General features: G+C 39.6%; 1 protein-coding gene and 2 pseudogenes across 3 annotated transcripts; 1 reads left to right on the forward strand and 2 right to left on the reverse strand.

The window, feature by feature from the left end:
• Positions 1-1,761: 1,761 nt before the first annotated feature.
• On the reverse strand, positions 1,762-17,878 carry LOC113664912 (uncharacterized). 3 transcript variants are annotated; one of them, XM_027180531.2, is made up of 9 exons: positions 17,437-17,878; positions 14,290-14,627; positions 13,004-13,098; positions 12,529-12,685; positions 9,589-9,652; positions 9,315-9,368; positions 8,852-9,066; positions 2,408-2,585; positions 1,762-2,136 (listed from the first exon to the last, which is right to left on the reverse strand). In XM_027180531.2, the coding sequence occupies exons 1-9, from the start codon at positions 17,666-17,668 to the stop codon at positions 1,958-1,960; spliced, it is 1,512 nt and encodes a 503-aa protein (XP_027036332.2). In that variant the 5' UTR covers positions 17,669-17,878; the 3' UTR covers positions 1,762-1,957. The 3 variants fall into 3 exon arrangements, with proteins under 3 accessions (XP_027036332.2, XP_089040769.1, XP_089040768.1); XM_089184643.1 differs by lacking the exon at positions 17,437-17,878 and adding an exon at positions 16,611-16,724; XM_089184642.1 differs by lacking the exon at positions 17,437-17,878 and adding an exon at positions 14,879-15,218.
• LOC149038853 (uncharacterized) lies at positions 5,406-6,603 on the reverse strand (annotated as a pseudogene).
• On the forward strand, positions 10,801-11,790 carry LOC149038854 (52 kDa repressor of the inhibitor of the protein kinase-like; annotated as a pseudogene).
• Positions 17,879-22,060: the final 4,182 nt, after the last annotated feature.

A 22,060-nucleotide genomic window follows, 5' to 3' on the forward strand; every position in this document is an offset into this window, starting at 1 on the left:
GCCCGAATGACCTAGGACTGTAGGTGGTAATTATGGCAAGATCTTCCTCAGAATGAACAATTTTTGAGCGAGTAAATGGTAGTTAAAATAGAGGTGATGCAAATTAAAGAGAGATGCTTCACCGAAACAGTTTCATTTGCCTAATGATAAAGGTGATTTAGGACCTGTTTACATGGAGGTGGGGGACCCCAATAAAAAGGCTTCTAAACAAACTTTGAAACATTATTTTTACAAGTATCTGTCATAATCTGGCACCTGTCAATTAGAGAGCGCGTAAGAAAAAAAAGCGCATGTACACTTTTGAAAAACAACGAAACTAGTTTGGCAAGGAATGTCATGAAAATGTTTTCTTCAAGAACAGTCAATGATCTAACGGAAAGAATTATTCACTCTCATCAACCATTAATTCCAGTACGAAGATTTACCTCTGTTTATTAAGTAAACGGCGAGGAAAGTAATCGTAAGTAAATTAAAATTTCTCATATTGAAATTGCGAGAGTTTGCTCGTTTGTTTGCTGTAATGGCGTGTGTAAATCTGGTCTTTCCTTCACAAAAACTAAATTCGAATGATACACTCTTACGAGACACAAGGGGATTTAATGCGGCTTTCTTCCATTGAATTCTTTCAGTTTCTGTTGTGCAATTTACGGTACAAATGTCCAAATTGAACGGAATTAGGGCCTGTTTACATGGAGGTGGGGGACCCCAGGTAGATGAGGTAACCCGCCTGTTCATATAATTTCTTATTTTATTTTGATCACGTTTATATGATAGGTGGGGTGACCCGCCTAGGCGGGTTACCCGGTCTGCCAGGTAGGGTAACCCTATCAGCCGGGGTGACAATTTGCTATATAAACGTCTCAAGGTGGGGTAACCCGCCTGGCCGGGGCCACGTTCATGGCAAAAAGCTCAAAAGCGAAACATGTGTGTTTTAAAACTTTGTACATTTCTTAACCGCAACGGACATACAAGGAGTGTAAAATATCCACATTTCGGAATATTTAGCGTTGTAAATCGACCATATTTCGTTTTTCAAACTATTCCGTATAACATATTAAGTCAACGGTTCCTCGCGTAGCCTGACACCGCGTAACACAACGGGTGACGCTTTCATGAATAAATTCATGTGTCCGAGAATTAATCTTTCGTCTTTCTCGAGATGTGAGCTTGGGACGCCTCTGCTCAAACTCCTTAATTGCGAGCGCAACAACAACCTCAAGAAACCTCACCCCAGCGCCCTGGAGTTGTAAGATTGCATGTAAACGCGTTTTATTTTTCGACCACGACTAGGCAGGTTACCTCACCTACCAGGGGTCCCCCACCTCCATGTAAACAGGCCCTTAGAAAGACCGTGACTCACCGAGAGCGTATATTTGTCGTATAACTGAAATTAAAACTTCGCTCGCTCTTTCACTAAGAAACAAATTGTTTGAGAAAATTCAGATATTAAATGAATGAAAGTTTCATCGATTAGTTCAACCAAATACCTTACATTTTAACTTTCTAGGTACTTTTTGTGAACGATTAAAGTTAATTGCAGACGGTTTTCAGGCCGCTTGTCAACCAACGTAATGCACTATCGCTTATACAAATTCATTCTGAAACCAATATTTTTCTGTCAACCAAAGTGATTCGAGAGAGAGAAAAGAGAGGATCAATAATTTATTTATCGGCTTGAGGTAGTGACTAACGTCTTTGCTTTAAACTACTGCCCAGCCGGAAAAACGAGCACAAAGCACAAATTTAAGGAGGACGAATCTATGCAGTTTCATTCTTTACTCATCTCAGAATCATATTTCTTGGTACCAGCGAGAGCTTATAAGTATTTACCGCCTTTTACTGGATGCTGAAAATCAGTCCTCCTCCTTGTGACTAGAGTTGAGGCATATTCCGTCAAAAGGCTGCCCCGGTATTCCGAGAACTAAGGCACAATTTGAGTTATCGATTAACTTAAGTCTTATGCGTCAGATGTAGAGGCGTTTCCGTTATTTTCAGCTTTTCCCCACTCCTGAAGCCTTTCGCGGTACTTGGCAAACAAAGCTCGTATATCACTCATCATTTCAATCTCCATCTGATCAAGAGCTGGCAGCCCACCATTAAATTCATTCACAGCTATTGCCCCTGTGAACTCTTCATCTAAAACAGCAAATCAAATTAAAAAGTGGGTTGATCACTTATGGGAATATGAAGACCTTTTAACGCTTATGACCACAAGGCGGGCCGATTATTTTTTTCTCCTTTTTGGCAAGGAAAGGGTGCTTTTGTGTCCCAAGATTGTTACAGAAATATACTCAAATAAGACAGTAAAGTGATCCACGCCAAATTAAATAATCATAGCTAACCCCGTCCCTGAAGATACATTTCCCATGAGCATGTTTAAAAGGATGAAGGCAATTAAAAGACTTACCCTTTTTGCGTCTCTTCTTTGGACATCGGCATGATTTAAAGAACAACACCTCAGCTGTCAAGCCAATGAAGAAAATAACGGCTATCAAAACGAGGCAGGAGTACAACGAAGGGAAAAACAAATCACCGGTGGGATCAAAAATACTCTGAGAGTTCTGCACCGCCTCGTTTCCTCCTCCCTACAAACAGCAATAAAACAAAACAAGAAAAACACTCTCTTTTTGTTTAATTACATAAGAATGAAAACGCTTACTTCGCGATAATGATAATCATTTTTAGAAGAGTTTCTCTGTTAAACTGAATAAACTCCATTTGCATCAAACGACGCTTAATTAACATGAAAAGATGACTGGTAGGAAAATTGAAGCGTTTTCACGGAACTCTGTCATCTGGTGCGCATATGAAACGTTTAGAGGCCAAGAGGAGCAGGTTGTGGCTATGGGTGCTTCAAGTAGAGACGCAATTGGTAACACGTCACTTCTTAAATGACAAGAAACTAAAAAATTGCTATATTACAATTTCCATATTATTTATAAACTATACACAACATTATGCATGCAGAGGGAAATAGAACTTGTAGATCTACTGTGGAAAAGCTTCACATCTGAGGATCTCCTGCTTGAATTCTAGAAAATATAATGTTTTGTAAGTGTCTGGGAGAGAGTTCCATAATTTGCTAGCTAAATATGAAAAAGAGTGCAGACCGTAAGTCGTTGTTTTTGGGTTGGGAAGAGACGTAATATGATTTCCGCGCAAATTGTGGGATGAAGACCGTACGGTGAACATATCTTTTAAATAACCTGAAAAATTTTTAAAGAACAGACTCTTGTATAACGTGATCATGAAGTTCTGGAGTCGTCTAATTAATAGAGATTTTAAGTTAACTTTGCTTAGTAAAATGTCATATGGATAGCTGTAGTCCTGTAGTATAAACCTAAGAAGGCGCTTATTTAGGTTATCTACTTTGTCAGCATTGCACGCACCACAGAAATACCAAACAGAAGAACAGTAACAAAAATGCGGCAAAATAAGGGCTTTATAAAGCTTCAATAGCGTCTCCTTATTAATAAGTTTCCGAAATCTAAGCATTACGTTAAATTGATTTTTTTATTTTCTTACAGATAACTGATACGTGATTATTAAAAGAGAGCCTATTATCTATTGTCATCCCAAATATATCTATCGAGTTATTTACTGGGAAACAAAAATTGTGCTAAGTTTTTCCCAGGATTAGAACTTGGTGCTCTTTCACGTTAACAATCATGCCATTGTTTTTATACCACTGATTTGCGACATTAACTTTTTGACAAATGCACTCTTCCAGTGCAAGTGGGTCCAGGTTAGACGAATAAATCTGATGGCCGTCTGTGTATGCGTTTAGTTTTGCATATTTCACATGCTGAAACAAGTCATTAATAAATATATTAAAAAACATTGGTCCTAAAACGCTCCCTTGCGGTCCGCCTCTTCTGGCGCCCGCCCAGTTGGAGAAGGTATCTCCAATCTTTACTTGTTGCTGTCTTCCTGACATGTAGTCATTAGAGTGAGTAGCGCGCAACTTCCTTCGCTTACTTCATATGCTTTGAGTTTTGCCAAGAGTAAGTCATGCTTAATGACTTCAAAAGCTTTGGAAAGGTCTATAGAGACAATCGCAATCAGTTCCCCTTTATCACGCATGCGCCTCCAGTCTTCTGTCAGCCGCAATAATGCAGTTTCACAACTGGAGAACTTCCCATATGAACTAATAAAGTCCGACAGAATAGCGCTATAGAATTTACCCAACTGCGCTGCCAGTAGTCTCTCGTAGATATTATTAAGCACAGGTAACACTGTGACGGGCCTGTAATTTGCTTTATTAGATTCGTCATCTTTTTTAAACAGAGGTGTGACCTGTCCCATTTTCCAGGCGTTGGGGTAGCAACCTTGCACAACGGAGGTGTTCAAAATATTAGTGATAGGTTTAGCTATGACAGATGCCGATTCCTTCACAAGCCTTAGAGATAGCATATCGTGGTCGCACGATTTACGGACATTCACGTCCAAAAGTGCTCTTTCTACTTGCGCTTGATTGATGTATTCAAAATTAAAACAAAGTGGTGCTTCTGTTGCGCTGTTCTTCTCATGAATAGCTATAAGGCTTGGGTGGTTTTTAAAGTGTTAACCATAACCTGTCTCTTTCATCAACGGAACATCGTCAGCAATTTGAATAAAGTGCGCATTGAATAGTTCAGCGATTTCCCTTTTGTCACTTATAACAACATTGTTTTCCTTGATAATGATGTCATTTACCTGCTTTGTTTTGCCATGAAGAAAGGGTCGATACGCATTCCAAAATTCCCTTAGGTTTTCTGGCTCGGACGACTTTTTCACAAAGTGCTCTTTTATTGCCTTTCTTCTTAGAGAAATGCATATATTGCGTTGAATTTTGTAATGGTCATAATTTGCGTCCGTCCGATCACTTATAAATAGCCGCCATAATTTGTTTCCGTGCCTTATTGCCTTGCGCCATTGTTCCGTCATATATGGTACCTGGTTGCCCCTAACAATAGTCTGCTTAAGAGGGGCGTGTTCATTCAGAATTTCGTTGTACAATTGTTCAAAGGCGTAGAGTTTGTCATCCACTTCGTCAAACACGTCGACTATTGAGAAAGGTGCCATTTGTAGATCTTGAATGAATTTATCTCTGTTGAAGTTTTTAAAACATCGTACACAAATTTTACGAGAGCGCGATCTTGGAGCTCTTGACCGTAGAATTGCAAAGACTAGTGAATGATCATTTATCTGCGTATCCACTACATCAGATACCAATGTCTTTTTCTTATTACCGGTCAAATTTAAATCGAGAAGTGTCTCTGATGTTTTCGTCTTTCGAGTAGCTTTTGTAATCAAGCAATCAACCAAAGATTTCCATCAGGTCTAAAAGATTTCTACCGTCCTTGGGAGGCTTGTATTGATTCAACAGATCGGCGTTGAAATCTCCAGCGTAGAAAACAGTCTCTGTAAGTGTAGAGACCTCTTCGAAAATAGATGAAAGCTCTCCAGTCCTTTGATGTTTCGAAATCGATGGAGGTCTATAAACTGTTGATGTTGATCGCGACGTTTCGACCGCAATACTGCTAGTCTTCATCTGGCGACGAGGTCGATTGTTTACGTGTCACTATTTGTAGCATGTTGGTACTCTGCTATTAGTGCATTTCGATCCTCATTATCATTCCGATTGTTAGATGGTGTTCCCTCATAGGTCCCCATAAATCGGCTCTTGTGTTGTTTGATCGTGGGTATCGTATCCAAGCTTCGGGAATTTCGATTCCGCTATCCCTATTGAGGTTGTTGGGATGATGGATAGCCTCTTTGACTCTACGTGTGTACCAGTGGGGGCCACGATCAACAAACTTAACTTTGCTCCAAATAGGAATATGCCCCGTTTCTTTAGCGTGCTCCGAACCGCAGAGGTCTGAGTACGAGCAAACCGTATGTCTCTGTCAGTTGTTCTTTTATCCTTTCTCGCATTGATCTCCCAGTTTCATCGATATACACCTTGCCGCATTCACATGGGATCTTACAAACAACACCGTCTTGTTTTGATGGTTCCAGGGCGTCTTTAGGTCGTACCAAGTGAGACCTAAGTGTTGTGTCCGACTTGAAAACGGTCCGTATGTCTTGATGTTGTAGGCAGCGGCGATACACCCTGATACACCCTTTATGTAAGGGAGAACGGCAGTAGATTTAAATTCCTATGCAGTTTCTTTGTTGGCTGTCACCCTTGTTGTTTTTGTGAGTTTTCTTACAAATGAAGAAGGATAACCACTAGAAACGAGTACTGATGACAAGTGTTTCTTTTCCTCTGAGATAACTGACGGTTTCGTTGTGAGGTGTTTGGCTCGGTCGTATAGTCACTTAACAATACCACGTTTCACCGACTGAACATGGTGTGAATCATAGGCTAGGTACTGGTCAATGTGGGTGGGCTTTCTGTAGTCAGTGAGAGGACCGTCTGAGTCCCTTGTTACTGTTGTGTCGAGAGAAGGAATAGTGTTATCTTTCTCGATTTCCATGGTAAAACGAATAGTAGGCGGTTGACTGTTTAGATGTTAAAAAAGGCCATTGACATGGTCCCGGTCTAAGACTGTGAAAGTGTCATCAACATATCGTTCCCGGATCTTAGGTTTGCAAGTCGCATTTGCCATCGCTTGTTCCTCAAATTCTCTATGTAGATGTTTGCTATAACTGCGGAAACAGGGCTTCCCATAACTGCTCCGTCTTGCTGTTTATAAATCGACCCGTTGTATTGGAAATATGTCGATCTTAAGACAAAATTCAAGAGGTCGGCAATTTGTGTAGATGATAAGTTTGTGCGGTTAGCAAGATCGATGTCGTACTCTAGTTTTCGTAATGCGGCTTGAACTGCGCCCTCGATCGTTACGTTTGTAGATAACGATTTTAGGTGGCTGTTTGTGCCTGGGTTTGATCTTGTTGTAGATGGTTTCTGATAGATGTCCACTTTGTTCCAAGCTGAAAAGCTTGTCAGTGAGGTTACGGCTTAGCTGGTCTGTTGGGTCTTTATTAAGGAGTCGGTACGGACCCGTTTCAATCAAGGTTTTCATTTTGTCACAGTAGGTGTTTGTGTCTAAGACTACACTAGCGCGGCCTTTGTCCGCTGACAGAATAGTGATAGTGTCGTCTTACTTTAGATTCCTAAGGGCTTCTTGCATATTATTCGTGATGTTAGTCTTGGGTGATTTGGCCCATTGAAGGATACCGTTTACAGTTCGTTTCTCGACAGTGTATGTTTGCTCTGAGTCAAGCGCTCTCATTGCCGACTCGACTTTGGCGACTATTTCGCTGGCTGGGATGTTAAATGGAATTACTGCCAAATTCAACCCTTTCTTTGGGAACGATACCTCAATATCGCTGAGGGGGCGCGAAGATAAGTCAATTACCCATTTGTTTTTGTCGACTTGAGGTGTTTGGTCAACATAAGAAACAGTGGAAGCTTGTTTCTCTCAGGCAAGTTGTTGTCGATCTTTAGTGGTGTTAAATATCCTTTGGGTATTAAATCTGATCTTTTTAAGTATTTCACTGGCCTCATCTGCCGAAAGAGTGGCTCGTTATAATCACCTCGTGGAAGGTGATTTTAACAGGGGCGCTAAATTTTCAAATGGCTGCCCCGCGTTTTGTCAATGTTGCAGCGGGAGTAATAAACGTGATGGAGAAAAATCAATTGTGCAGAGATTGCACTAAAGATGCTACCGAGTTTGGCAAAACACTTTTCAAAATAAAAATAGAAGATAAGATAGAAAGAAGTTTCTCCTGGTTGAATTAAATAAAACTTTTAAAATTCCACACGAAATTGGCCGACTATCTCGTTCCGAAAAGTCAAGACAATTGTTACTAAATGGTTTCAACATTAAAACGAATTTACAACAGATTTCGAAAGCACCTGAACAATTATACTATAACAATTTTTCACCTCAGGCTCAGTGAATATTGTTGATTAATTCCCGAGACCAAGTCTCGGGGATTATTCACCAATATATACTGAGCCTGACGCGGATGATTGTCAAGGAGGCTCCACAAGGTTTTTTGACCGCGCGAGATCTGGGTGCAAACATAGCGCGAACTTTACAAGTGTCAACATGCAAACAAATATGGCGGCTCGATACGATCTCACGATTGTTATCTGAAAAGGTGTGTCAAAACAGTTTAACACAATACAGTTTTTATGTGATGGAATCTTGGGTATCTAGCAATTGCACCCGTAATATTCATTGGCCTTCTAGGCCTGAAAGAGAGGTCAACCGAAAAGAAAACACCGTGGGAAAGATTGCCAAAAGGCGACAGATTCGAAAGTCCACGCATGCTCTGATACCGATCTTGGCGAAGTTCAATTCCATTACGTAATGTGTTATGACAAAGAAAATAGGGATCTTTCGAGTAAGATTTATTACGTTTCCTTCGGTGGAATTTCCTAAGATTTGCTGGACCGTTAAACGTATTTGTGCCCTACCTAGTGCCGGTTGATAAAAAAATTCATGTGGCCAAATTTGAGATAAAGAAAGAAAACCAAAAAATTGCAAATAGCAAGGAAACTGCCTTGGAAACCCCTACTTTTCTTTCCGGCTTTTAAATGAACGGCAGGAAAATTTTTATAAATTATGAAGATTTGGAGAGATTTTACCGTAGCAAATTAAAGAAAATTAAAGGAAAAGCCAAATAATCGCTGGAGAGTGCCTCCCTTAGTGGAGCCTTAGCTTGATAACGAATTTTATTTTGATAATATTTGCTAGAGCAAACGCTAGTCCGAACTTTGCTCATTGCCTTTTGATGACTCTTAGTGACCTTGAAAAGCGAAAACATAAAAATTTTCTGGAAAAACATTACGCTGGCGCGCGCGCCATCATTAAGCAAAAACTCTATGGAGCCTCCTTAAATATTGCAAAATTACCTTCAGTGTTTTATTAAGCTCTTTCTTGGTAAAGTCGTAGATCAGGTACTTGTCTTCAGCGATCAATTTGCTGAAACATTGTGCTAAAAAGCTATCATTCACCATAGCACCATAGGAAAGCGTCTCCTCTTTAAGGACTTCATCTATTTTGAACTTACTTCTCGGAAAAAGGGTCTCGGTATAATGACTAATTTGGTAATTATCCAAGAGTATACCTGAAAAATCCCCAAAAATAGACTCAGAAATCTGATATAATGATGTGACGTTTAGGGACTAGTTTCAGCATGCGTAAGCAAAATTAGCTAAGTTATTTGGTCAAGTTTACTTCCCTTGAGGTTAACTTGAAGTTAGGTAGATTTCGCAAGGACAAAAACTCGTTTTCTACTAGAAAAATAAGCTAACTTGATCGAAAACTGACAAACTTGATCAAAAATTCCTTTTTTTAAAGGGGCCACCACCTTACCTTCAATTTCCCCTTGGTCCAAAGCGTCCCTCATGTCCTCAATTGAATTGAATACTACAAAAAAGGCATTAGGCGAGGAAAGAATATTAGCCCAACAGAAGGTAAGTCGGCAGATAAATAGGCGGAGGTGCTAGCCGACTAAGCTCGGGACTGTTTCTAAAGATACATAAAGTCAGCCGCTTAGCATTAACTTTCCTTGTCATCTTTGCCAGCAGGTGTCGTTACTGTCATTCCATAGTAATATGAAGCCAGAATAAAATTAGACATGACTTACACTTTAAGTCGGCTTGATGTTGCATTCCCAATGTCATTTCTATCGAGCGTTTGAGAACGCCGACCTGAAGAATAGCAATTGAACTCAGTCAAAGGAATTGGGGTGCAGGATAATCTGCCTTCTGCCAATGAATCGTTTCAAAAATTTCTAACCCTGTACTTTTTCAAGTACAAGTGTCTCGGCCAAGTTTTTCAATGTTGTAAGAATTATTCGTTTGTTGCGGGTTCAATGATGATGTTTTTTGTATCACTTTATCCTAATTAACGAAAACATCGACAACGACAACTACAACTATATTTAGTTCTGTTAGCAGAGGCGGATCCAGGGGAGGGGTTGAGGGGGTTGCAACCCCCCCCCCTTTGAGGAGCATTTGTCTCTTGTTATTTGTTTTATTCTTCTTAAATTAATTATAAATAAAATCTTCTTACAAAGTTTTTCTACTTCTACCATTCGACTGCTTGTCAAGTTATAAAAGGTAATGTACATTTTGCGAAACGTGTATGCGTCAAAAATTAAGGAAAGGCTTACAGCAGAGCTAAGGACTAAGGACCTTCCTTTCACGATCATAGCTGACAAGAGCACTGATCCACACTCAAACCTGGAGATCTTATCTTTATGCTTGAGGTTTGTGGACCAGTCTTCGCCAAACGATCCTCATATCAAAGAATGCCTGATTGATTTCATGCATTTGGAACGAAATGCCACCATGATTTCAAGAAATATTTTGGAATCTCTCTCTGATCCATCTATTTCTTTGGATCCTAGCAACATCCGTGGTCAGGCATATGATGGAGCTTCCGTTCTGCGAAGTGGAAAGGAAGGAGTGCAGGCCAAGATAAAAGAGATCAATCCGTTAGCTCTTTTCACACATTGCTATGCTCACTGCCTGAACCTTTCCATCGCAACATCATGCAAACTGTCGGAAGTGCGAAATTTGAAGGGTCAGATTAACGAGGCATATCTATTTTTAAATAACAGCCCAAGCGACAACAGCTGTTTGCGTTGACTCGGAAAGAATACCTGCCTGAGAATTCTTACAGCAAGCTTCCAGGTCTATGGAAGACACGCTGGGTGGAGACACACGTGCCTAGATTTTTTCCTGGAAATGTACGAGTTCCTAGTCACCTTTCTAGATGCTTTTATTTCCCCGTACGAGTACCCAAACTTGAAATCGTCTACTTGAAGCTGGAATTGGGACAAAGATACTATCACAAAAGCCCAGGGACTGAAAGCCTCTTTGTTGTCTTTCCAGACCATAGTGGTTTTTATTGCGACCAAGAATACTCTTGATGAAGTCAAAACTCTTGCATCAAAGCTGCAGAAACCGGATCAAGATATTTTTGAAGCTTACATGATGGCTGACGAAGTAATTGGAAACATCAAGTCCGTTAGAAAAAACATTGACAGCGACTTTCAAGTTTGGTACAAACAAATATTAGACCTTGCTGAAAAATTGGGAATTGTTGAAGCTATATTCCCAGGAAGACACGCATACAGAGGAATCGCTCAAACACTCCCAGCTGTAGTCCAATTTATCATTACAAAAAATGTGTGGCTATACCCCTTCTTGATTCTCTGATTATTCAAATGCAAGACCGATTTTCTGACGAAGATCGCCACGCCCGTCACTTGTTTTATCTAGTACCCTCTATCATAGTTAATAAAACCCTGAAGCTATCTGAAGCAACAGAAGGCATGTTGTTCTGGGAGAATGACCTTCCATTTCCCAAATCCCTTTGAAATGAGCTGCGAAGATGGCAAATTATGTGGCAGTCAGCAGAGAAGGGACTTCCAAGCAATCTTCTACTCGCACTTGGCGCGTGTGACAAGGATGCTTTTCCAAACATCCATCGTCTTCTCATTGCATGTACCCTACCAATCAGTATTGCGGAAGCCGAGTGATCCTTTCACTCATGAAATGGATCAAGACGAGCACCAGATCAATGATATATGAAGAGAGCTTTTCAGATCTCGCCATTATTGCTGTGCATTACCCTGAGAGATTCGAGGTAGACGAGATATGCGAGGCCTTTGTAAAAGCTCATCCTAGGAGACTCTAAGGCTACGTTCTTTGATTAACCAGGTATTTAGAGAAACGACAAATAACTATTTTTGATACTGCTGTCCCTTTCAATCGTGCACTTTCATTTTTGGGATTATTGTTGAAAAATAAGATAAACCCCAGATTTTGCATCATACCTACACAACGCTTTTCAAGTCTCAGGAATTCTGTAAAATGGCGCTTTAGATGGAAAAATCGGAAACTTTTTTTTGCGTGGGGGGGGAGGGGGGGGGAGGGGGGGGAGGGGAGGAGCATGGCTCCAGTCCCCTTGCGCCAGAGGCACGGGGCCGTCACTCGACTTCCACATCATTGGCGTTAAAGGTTATTAGAATAGTGTACAACCCCCCCTTTGGGAAATTCTTGGATCCGCCCCTGGTTAGTGCTTTGCTAGTGCTTCGGCAACTGTTGCTCTTTCTGCTATCAATGCTGCAACTACTATTGCTCCTGTTACTAGCAGTAATACTGCCACTGTTACTGCTACTACCGGTGTTACCACTACTGTTACTGTTGCTGCTCCTTCTATTGCGATTGCAACTTTAAATGCAATTGCTTCTGTCTGGTAGATTATTGTCTATTAATAATCTACTGACGATATAGTAGACTATTGTCAACTAATTTTCTACTAAGGCTGCTATCGCTTCTACTCCTATTGTTACTATTGTTGCATCTGCTGCTACTACCACTACTGCCACTCCTACTGCTACTGCTGATACTTCTCGTGCTGGTGTTACTACTAATGCTACTGCTAGTGCTACTATAACTGCTAATATTTCTGGCACTAGTGCTACAACTAATCACACTGCTAATGCTACTGTTATTCCTAGTACTATTGCTACTGCATGTACTACTGCCAGTCAGCAACTGCAATACACTCGTACCTTTGAGCCAGGCAGGCTCTTCTTGGTATCCAGACTAATGGCAGTTAGTGAGGTTGTTAAAGTAGCGGTGAATATTGAACATATACATACTCCAACTAAAATCCAAACAACTGCAAAGGTTCGGCCAAGGATAGATCGAGGCGAACGGTCACCGTATCTGCGTGTGGAGTGAACAATATTCTAATCATAAATCACTTTCAAGGGTCAGAATTTCAATCGATGGGGCGAGGGGATAATCTAAGATTCTTTTTACGATTCTCATAGAAAAAGCAATTGATTAAGCTTTTGGTTATTGCTATTATGAACTCATGAATTGCTAGCGATATCATTCATATATGGATGGTCCTGCATCTCATCGATAAATAGAAGGTTGGCGCTGTCTTTAAAATTAATGCTAGAGGTCGAAAGCACATTACCTACATAACGGTATTAACGGGATTAAAGACCAATTGTGTATCTATAGTTAAATATGTACCCCACTGTTGTCATGGAGACGAAGGCCCACCAAAATCCTTCCCAAGATCCTCTAAAGAATGTTCGAGGGAACTCTTTCTCGTTAAACCAAGAATCCTGAAATAGAAACCGGTGAGTAAGAACTCCTATGATTCGCTTCTAAGGTTCAGCTGTGTTGTAGAGCCTTAAAAGTGACTTAATCAAGATGTAGAACATGGAACTATTACGAAGAGAAAAAAAGAGTTTTAAAAGAATTTTTTCATATTTCGCCAATTTAAAGGGAATAAATTGTACGTTAAAATCATACAAAAAAGGATAGGTCACCGTGCTCGTTCAAGAGCTAAAGACCATCGTACCTCTTTTTCTGGTTCATGGATTGAAAAACAATATCGTGTTCTCGGAATGCGCGCGTGCTTTATCCCCTGATAACGTGATTTTTATGCGTAATACAGGATGTGCGGTACAAAACTGATGAATCACCATAAGCTTTCATGATGTCCAAAGACGGTTTGCGAGGAAAATTCTTTATTTTCACAATACAACGATTACTCGACTTTTAAAATTTTAGGCTGCAAATTATTCTGTATTTGCGATGTTCCCATCGTGCCAAGAATTTGCAAATAAGCTTCTTACGGCTCTAAATCCAGATATACGAGAGTTCACGCGATTGCTAGATTAAAGTGAAAACTCCGGAAATAAAGTCAAGTTGTCAAATCTTCATAATTACCAAAAATTTCAGGGTAACAGCTCTCACTCAATTTCAATACCTATCTTTTTTCACAAAATAAATTTTCAACAAATTTTGATCGAAAGTATTAGCAAGAAAGAATTGCGAAACAAGTCGATAGCAGTAAAGCGGTTTGAGATCCGTTCTTCGTCGTTTCAGCCCGCAATAATTTAGTCTTCATCAGTACGCCATCCCTCGACTGATCATAACGTGAAAAATTGACCAATCAAAGTTTCTAGATTTCCAACTACGATACTCTGAACGGTTGTTACAATTCCCAAAGAAGAGCAAACAGAAAACTGACAGACAGTAAACAAGTTAGATCTGCCGGCCAGTAATGATCCGGGTAGACTCACAAAAGTGACGAAATCATTACAATTTTTTTTTCCAAAAATTGGCCCTCAATAATCGTATAAAACACGTAATTCTGGACATTCGAACGAAAGTTGAATAAACACAATCTTCCTCGTTGTCAGCGCGAAACACTTTTTCCATTTAATTCATTCTGTCAGCTGATCTCAGAATCTCTGACGCCCCCTGAATCACAGGGGAGAAAAAGGAAAGAACAGATAAACACTCACCAAAAGCCACAGAAAAACTCCCGCCAAAATTGAAAGTAGAATTGTTAATATCAACACCGGCCAAGCTTCAAATACTGCCATCATTAGCTTCTTTGGATAATTGTCCCGCTCTCCTTTAGGAACAACAAAAGCTATGCTACCAGGGGGGACGAGACCAATCAGGTGATGGTTCTCGCTTGCCATGTCCTGCTTGTCTACTAACACTGGATATATCAGATGAGAGTCTTTCACTGTACTTAACAGCTGCTCAGGATCTGTTTCCGGGGAGTGGTGGATCATTTGCCAACAGCCTGAGGTGAGGTTACCACAACACTTGCTTAACAGGAGGTCTACAAGAGCTAATTGAGAACAAAGTGCAAGAAATGTAAAATACATTTTTCTCTATTGTTAATCCGAAAAATGAATGACTCGGTCAAAAGTTATTCCTAAACAAGTTTTAGTCTCGCCTCCATCATTCCATGTCAACTCTTCCCCATGATCTTACTCGAGACAGTGCAACACGCCCACCCACTTAAATCTGACAAGTGTAGTAGTTAATAGTATAATGTTGTAACTTTTGTTAACTAGACCACCTCTCGGTGTACGTTACCTGGTAATATGCCTACATCGATGTTTTGTTTCTGTAAAGTATAAGGTGGTCGAATAAACCATGAAACTTTTATACAGGCCGGACAGACCTTCTCTCCAAATCGACACAGTTGGCCCTTTGATTGTGATAAACATTTTGCTTCAGTTTGACTTCTCTCGGGGAAAAAAAGCAAAAAAGTCATAGAAGCAAGACATAGAAGCACATGACGCCTGAACATTATGTCTTTAACGGTAGTTAAAGCGTTGATCCAGAACTTGCGGCAGAAATTTATGCTGACCGCCGGTAAGCTTACTCCCTTTGCTTTCGTAATGAATGCAGGGAATGTCGCGCTCTGCGTTTAAAATTCAGAACTCTTCCTTACTTAAGCAATCTCAAGCGACATTTGGTCCTCCCTCTTTGAAAAGAAATTTTAGCAAGTACGATCTATATCAACGCTTGCTGCTATTGTGGTCTCTCGCCCAAGAGCTGTCAATGGGCAAAACAAACTTGAATGGTTTACTCACAACAGCTATCAATCGTGACTTCAGCGGTTACACGTGATTACTATTGTCATCTTAACTGATCCTTTGCGGTTATGGTTCAGAAGGAAACACTCAAAGACATTCATTACTTATATTTTGATCATCGGTTTGGAACCAACGTTCTAGTGGCAAGCTAGAAAAAATATGGTTGAAATTTGAACGATTGAATTTTAGGATCTTACATCGAGACTCCAAAGACCCTAAAAGACTTGCTGTTTAAGTGAATCTAAACTAATACATATATGCAAATAATTATGTTCTGGTTAATTCAAAGAAACCTCCACCTCCAATATATTTCTTTGATCCCTCAGGCGTTCCGTTCACCGTATTCCTATTCAAAGTCTTTTTATTCAATTTTACCCGATGATAATCAAGAGTAAGTGTCGTGACCTCGTATTTTTTCTCACTGTATTTAAGGATTACAATATTACAAAAACGTTTGTATTTAAACTCTTAAGAAAGTAATTCTTTCTATTTCTCAACGCAAAAGACAGAGAACTGGAAGAACTAGCCATCAACAAGATATTATATTGGGGTTGAAGAATTAAATTGACTCTGTCGTGGGCCTTGGCCAGCTCAAGTTGTGATGAGAAGAGGACTACAGGCCTACGGCCTTTTCCCGTTTGGAGGCCACTCATTACAGGAGCTGGCGGACAAAGAGAGTTTAAAACTGATGACAAAAATCTGAAGGAAGGTAACGAAGTTCGAGCCAAGAGTTGCGAAGGCTAGGTTTTGTTTAAGGTCAAAGAAATTCATATGGTTATGAAGAAGTTATAAAACTATTACCCCCTATTCTGAAAAGATGGGAAATTTGGGATAATCTTTCCATTAAAGGATAACTGGACAGTGCAGATAAGATGCAAGAAAATGATTTGGAAACACGACTTTTAGAAATGAAATCGAAAGTAAAATTAATTTTTATTCTGATGTGCAAATACAACTTTCTTTGTCAAATTAGTTTAGGCAAAGTTTGTGTGTGCCAAAAATTTTAAACTAAATATTTCCAAATTCGTCATTTGGGATCTGCAGTAATCTTTTATAATTTTTGAGTTAGTGGGGTCAGGGTAAGAGAAGCTGTTTTAAATTGGAGAGGGAGGAGGCCAGAAATTTTATCTTAAAAATTTGGGAAAGCCCTCTAAAATACGGCTTCAATAGATATTGCGTCCATATATAATTGCGTTTACTTATGAAAAAATACGTGAAGTTCTCACCGAACAATAACAGCAAAAAAGACATATGTCGAGTAGATTTGGAGACCTTTGTTGTTCGCCAGCTTTCATTCCTGTTATCTGAAACGAGGACTTTTCAAATTTTATTTTGAATTTTTTTCGTTTGTTTTCCCCATCTAGTTTCATATTGTAGTTTTGTACTCATTCTTTTATGATTTCTGGGCTGATTTCTCAGAAGGTGGCCAATTTGATAGATATAGCAAATGCCTCCCTGAATAATACGAAACCGACTTATCAAAGCAGCTGTTGAATTTCCACGTTCATTGTTGTTTTTTACATTGCACTGATAGTTGTTTTTTTATTATTTATATTACTCGAGATTGTGTCTTTGAAATGAAAATGAGAAAGTGGTAAATTAAAACTGCATTAAATACAGATTAATAATTAATATCTTGGGATCAGAATCCTTCAAAAAAATTGGATAAAAAAATCAGGCAGTCGCGAAGTCATCTCTTACAGTAATACGCGTTGGCATAATAATGACGTGTGAGAAAAACTCTTTGTAACGGCCGTTGATGATATGAAGTGATTAAAAAACTGTATCGATTCAAACCACATTTCCCTAAATCTAATCCTAGCCCTGTCACACTGAAAGGCGTGTACTGTAAACAAAATGGCTTCCACAATAATACACGAAGCGAGAGGGAAGGGTGGAATGGAAAGTTCCCTTTAGCACTTATTTTGATGACAAGATGTACAAAAGCCGTTCACATGAATCGTGGAACAGATAATTCTGACAGCCACTAATAAAGGTTACTGTGACCGCATCAACAAAAAAAATTAAAAAAAACGCATAAACAGAACTCACCATAAAGAAACCCGTCAGTAGAATTGCCATCTTTGAAAACATACGGCTTTCTTGAAAAGCTTGAAAGACGTACACATCTTGGGCATGGTATTTCCGGACAGTTCGAAGGAGGTTGCATGAGACTGCAGTTTGCTTCAACCGCGGCGAAAGCTTGGTCAGCATTCCACAGAAACAAACAAGCTGCGAGTGTGAATAATGCTTGCTCTTTGCACTGACAAAAATCCGACCACATTACTGTGAACTCGTAACCTATTTCAGATGCATTCAATTCAAATACTGTTAACAATATCTTTTATCTCTGAGATTCATTTGAATAATCACTTCATTGGCTTCGTCTGCTGACTTTCAATTACTATCAGTTATCTACATACTAAACATATCATCCATTATTGTTGACGAAAGAAACGTTTAGCATCCATGAATCGCAGGGCGGAGAGAGGTTGGGCGATGAAACGGGCGGGTCCGAGCAAACAGATGTGATGCAGCAGACTGGGACCGACTGCAACAAACATTGTCTTTTTCTGAAAATGGCGGCAAGTTCGGCAGCTTTGGATGAGCTGGAAAAATTGTTTGGCCAAGATCTAAAGGACAACCATTTCATTTCTACCAATGTCGATATGTCGCTGAAGTTTGTTATTACAAGTTGGCAAATAAAGGGGTGACTGGACTAAATGACTGAAGACATTTAAAGGGCTTCCAAGCAAACTTTGAAAATTTGTTTCATAAGTTTCTGTCAAAATCTGACAGCTGTCATTTAGCGAGCGCAAAAAAGCCCATGTACTCTTTTGAATGAACAACCGTGAAACTCGACTTATGTTATTACCCCGACGGTTTTTTTGTTAAAACAGTCAGTGATCTTAAGGAAAGTATTGGTCACTTACATCGACGATTAATGCCATTAATTAAGTAAGGGGATGCTCACTCACTTTTGAATGGCAAAGAAAATCATTGTTCGTATGTTTGCTGCAATAACGTGTGTAACACTAGTCTTTCGCAACGAAAGGCTGAAGTCAAATGAGGCACTTAATCTTGACATAAGGGATACAATGCGACGTTTCTTTATTGATTTCCTCCGGTTTCTTTTGCGGAATATGGTGGAAATTAAATGGACTAGCAAGAACTTACCAAAAGTGTATTTGAAGTAGCACTCACGACTTAGCTCTCTCTGCTCTGATACATTGTATTCCTATCGCTCTCTGATGGCAAACAAAATGGGGGCTGACGTTACTTTGATTTTTGTCGTCACACGCATGCGTATATATGTTGAAACAAAAGATCGAAGGCGACTCTCCTAACAGGTTATTGCCTTCCTCGTCTGATATATTTTTTCAATAGATTGTAATAAGATTGAGCACCACTTTGCTTCTTATCAAACACGTGTGCGAACCAAATTTTGAATATCGTTCAAATGATAACCTTATTCTGAAAGCCGAACAAAATCTAAATACAGGGTGATTTACTCCAGTTTGACCTCTGAGAAGGTAGATTTTTAGTTCTTGCCTCAAACAAGCTCATAGAAAATTCCATCGATAACAGGAGTCCATCACTTAATGGGCTCCTGTCGATAACGGTTGTATCGTGGTTTGTTTCATTCTTTACATTATCTCAGTTCGCCATTTCTATCCGTTCTGTACGTGCAGGAATGTATGTGTTTGTTGCACCTTGCAGACTTCCAAACTCCAAAACTCGCGTCTTTTTGTAAAAACACCTATTATGCTCATTCGTTTAGTCGTAGATTTGCCAGTAACTTTAACATGCTCTTTCAATTTCTAGAAATTAGGTAGCTTAAAGTACAATCTTTAGACAACTGGCCACTAACCCAACAAAAGGAAGAGACTGTCTACTAAGTACCCACTCAGAATGCAAAGGATCTCCTTTAACTCGATCCTGTTTACTAATGGGTAAATCGGGATAAATACTGGAATAAGAAAACGCGGTACAATTAGGAAAAGTTGTCTCCTCTTTCAGAGCAACTATGGCGGCCCTCCACCATTTTCAACTGTTTTCATTTTTGGGTTAAATAGCAGGCCAAAATACTTCATACAAGTTCTTCGGTCACAGAGGTCGAACCCACAAAATGATTGTATCCTTTTGTTGTTTTTAACGGGATTTAGGAAGTTTCTTGTCAAGACTATTGTTCTAGTATAGCAGGTGTTCCTCGCCGATAGAAAGCGTGATCTCGTCGGGTAAGTACTGAGACAATTTTCTCTAATAACACTCAAAGGCCTCTTACAGAGAACGCAAATTAAAGGAAAAAGAAAACATGATGTCTCAAATATGTTTGACTCTTTTATTTTTTATTTTTTTGTGTGTGAAAAGGTGATAGGGTTGAAAGTGATTATTTGTATTCAAGGTCATACGGCAGTTGCACAAATTTCAAATTTTACGATTTTTTGTCGGACACAAAAAAATCGCAAATTCTGCAAAAGCTATGGTTTTTCGTCACACGCACGAAAAAAAGGATCAAACCGTCCTGTAAACGAAGACTTGAAAATTGTGAAAATAAGCTGAACTTGCCGAATTTTTCAATTTCATAGAAGATAACAAAAACTGATATTTAGGTCTGAGGAGTTTTGTTGATACATCAGTGTCGAAAGGAAAATCCTAAAATTTGTAATATTTTTATTTTATATTTTGTTCAATTTTAAACATACGCGTGTCATAAACTGTAAAGGGATCTTTACTTAAGGAAACGTGGAAAAAATCTTATTTCGTCAAAGGAAAAGTTGCCAGGATGTTCTTTGCTTTTGGCCAAGAGCTCACAACAGTTGATGAAGAAAATATCTAATCATATTCTCGCATAAATGTAAAGTTTAAATAATCGCAATTACTTTACACATGTTAACCTCGTAATCTGATTGTCAGTATCTATTTAACAAGAGAATATGTCATCGAGATTTCTATCACAAGTACTCCTCATCAACGATCACACAAAGGAATCTACCTCAAGAGCCGACGACAAAACATCTTTGCACTTTCTGAGCTGGTTAGACGAAAGGCAAGAATTCTATTAACCTAAACTGTCTAAGTTTCCAAGTTTTTGTTCTCTGTGTTTAGCACATGTTCGTGACGTAGCTCGCATGCATATGTTGCGCCAGCGACGTAGGATTCGTAGTTTATGGAGAAACAATGAAATTACCTGTACCAATCAGAATCAGTTTCTTGCATTGGCTATCTTACGATATTGAACAGAAGCACGATAACACGGAATCTATCTCATATTAAATAGAAAGCGAGCAGCGTAGCCGACCAACTTGCAGCATTTCTGATAGAATGGTGGTCGATTTATATCAATTGTTGATCGATAGACAAATAAAAAGAAAGTACGAGCTTGGTCAAATGTTTTGACAGTTTGGTTGTATTTGTTATTTGGATCGGTAGGAACTATTGAAGCCACAACATCGAAGCACAAGTCGGAAGGACGAGATGTTCGATAGCCTTACGCAAACAAGAACAATTAAAATTTACTGTTACCGTAAGCGCTACAGGAAACCTGTAATGAACACTTTCTGCACATGACCTTCTCAGAGACCTAAACAAATTACGAACAATAGTGGGTGATTGGAAGGTGTGAGAAATTCTTGTCAAGAAACGCGAAGAAAATGCACATGCATAACTTTGCTCCCAAAGAAAGGAAACTAAACGTTCTCTATCCCTCACCGCGTTCGTCCCAATGAAAATATTTTCCTTCTAATTTGGACAGAAAACTAGATAAACAGACAAATAAAAGAACTACAGTAAATACAAGTTGGGTAGCTTGTTTCAGGTTGAAAAAGCTCTGGGAACTTCAAAGAAAGGACTAAGGAACGCATAACCTCGAAAAAGCTGGCGATTATTGCTACTGCCACCAACATCAGCCAAAATCGTACCATCAACCTGGGGTTTCTTGGTTCTTGGTGGAGCTTACCAGCTTCCTATATCTACAGGTTTTATCCTACCTGGACAACCAGCCACCCAACGTCACTTCTGTCTGCTAATTTGATCCGTTTTGTCGTTTGGATATCAAACTCAAGGAGGTTTTCAAAGTTTTTACGAATCTCAGCGCGCTCTCCTCTTTCGAAGGAATCGAGTGTAAAGCAATTTTATAACATAGCGCGCGTGCTTGTCCTATAGAAGTCCTATCGAGCCGCTATGAACAAAATCTTTATTTACGCACGCCCGTGCGTAAGGCCTGTTTACATGGAAGTGGGGGACCCCAGGTAGGTGAGGTAACCCGCCTGTCCATATAATTTCTTATTTTATTTTTATCACGTTTACATGATAGGTGGGGTGACCCGCCTGGGCGGGTTGCCCGGTCTGCCAGGTAGGGTAACCTTGTCAGCCGGGGTGACAATTTGCCATGTAAACGTTCAAGTTGGGGTAACCCGCTTAGCCGGGGTCGCATTCATGGCAAAAAGCTCAAAAACGAAAAATGTATGTTTTAAATCTTTGTATATTTCCTAGCCGTCTCTTGGCAGAAATCACCAGAAACCGCAACGGACACACAAGGAGTGTAAAATGTTCACATTTCAGAATATTTAGCGTTGTAAATCGACCATATTTGGTTTCCCAAACTATTCCGTATAACGTGTTAAGTCAATAGTTCCTTGCGAAACCAAACACCGCTTAACACAACGCGTGACGC

The sequence above is a fragment of the Pocillopora damicornis genome, chromosome 10 (assembly GCF_964200805.1).
Source record: "Pocillopora damicornis chromosome 10, jaPocDami1.2, whole genome shotgun sequence".
Lineage (NCBI taxonomy): Eukaryota > Metazoa > Cnidaria > Anthozoa > Scleractinia > Pocilloporidae > Pocillopora > Pocillopora damicornis.

What these genes read in the sequence shown, in the direction of transcription:
- LOC113664912 (XM_027180531.2), bottom strand. Translation starts at nt 17,668, where the DNA reads ATGTGGTCGGATTTTTGTCAGTGCAAAGAGCAAGCATTATTCACACTC. An exon ending in GTCTCCATGACAACAGTGGG is followed by an intron (nt 12,686 to 13,003) that starts GTACATATTTAA and finishes CTCCACACGCAG; the next exon opens with ATACGGTGACCGTTCGCCTC. An exon ending in AGCTTAATAAAACACTGAAG is followed by an intron (nt 2,586 to 8,851) that starts GTAATTTTGCAA and finishes TGCTGTTTGTAG; the next exon opens with GGAGGAGGAAACGAGGCGGT.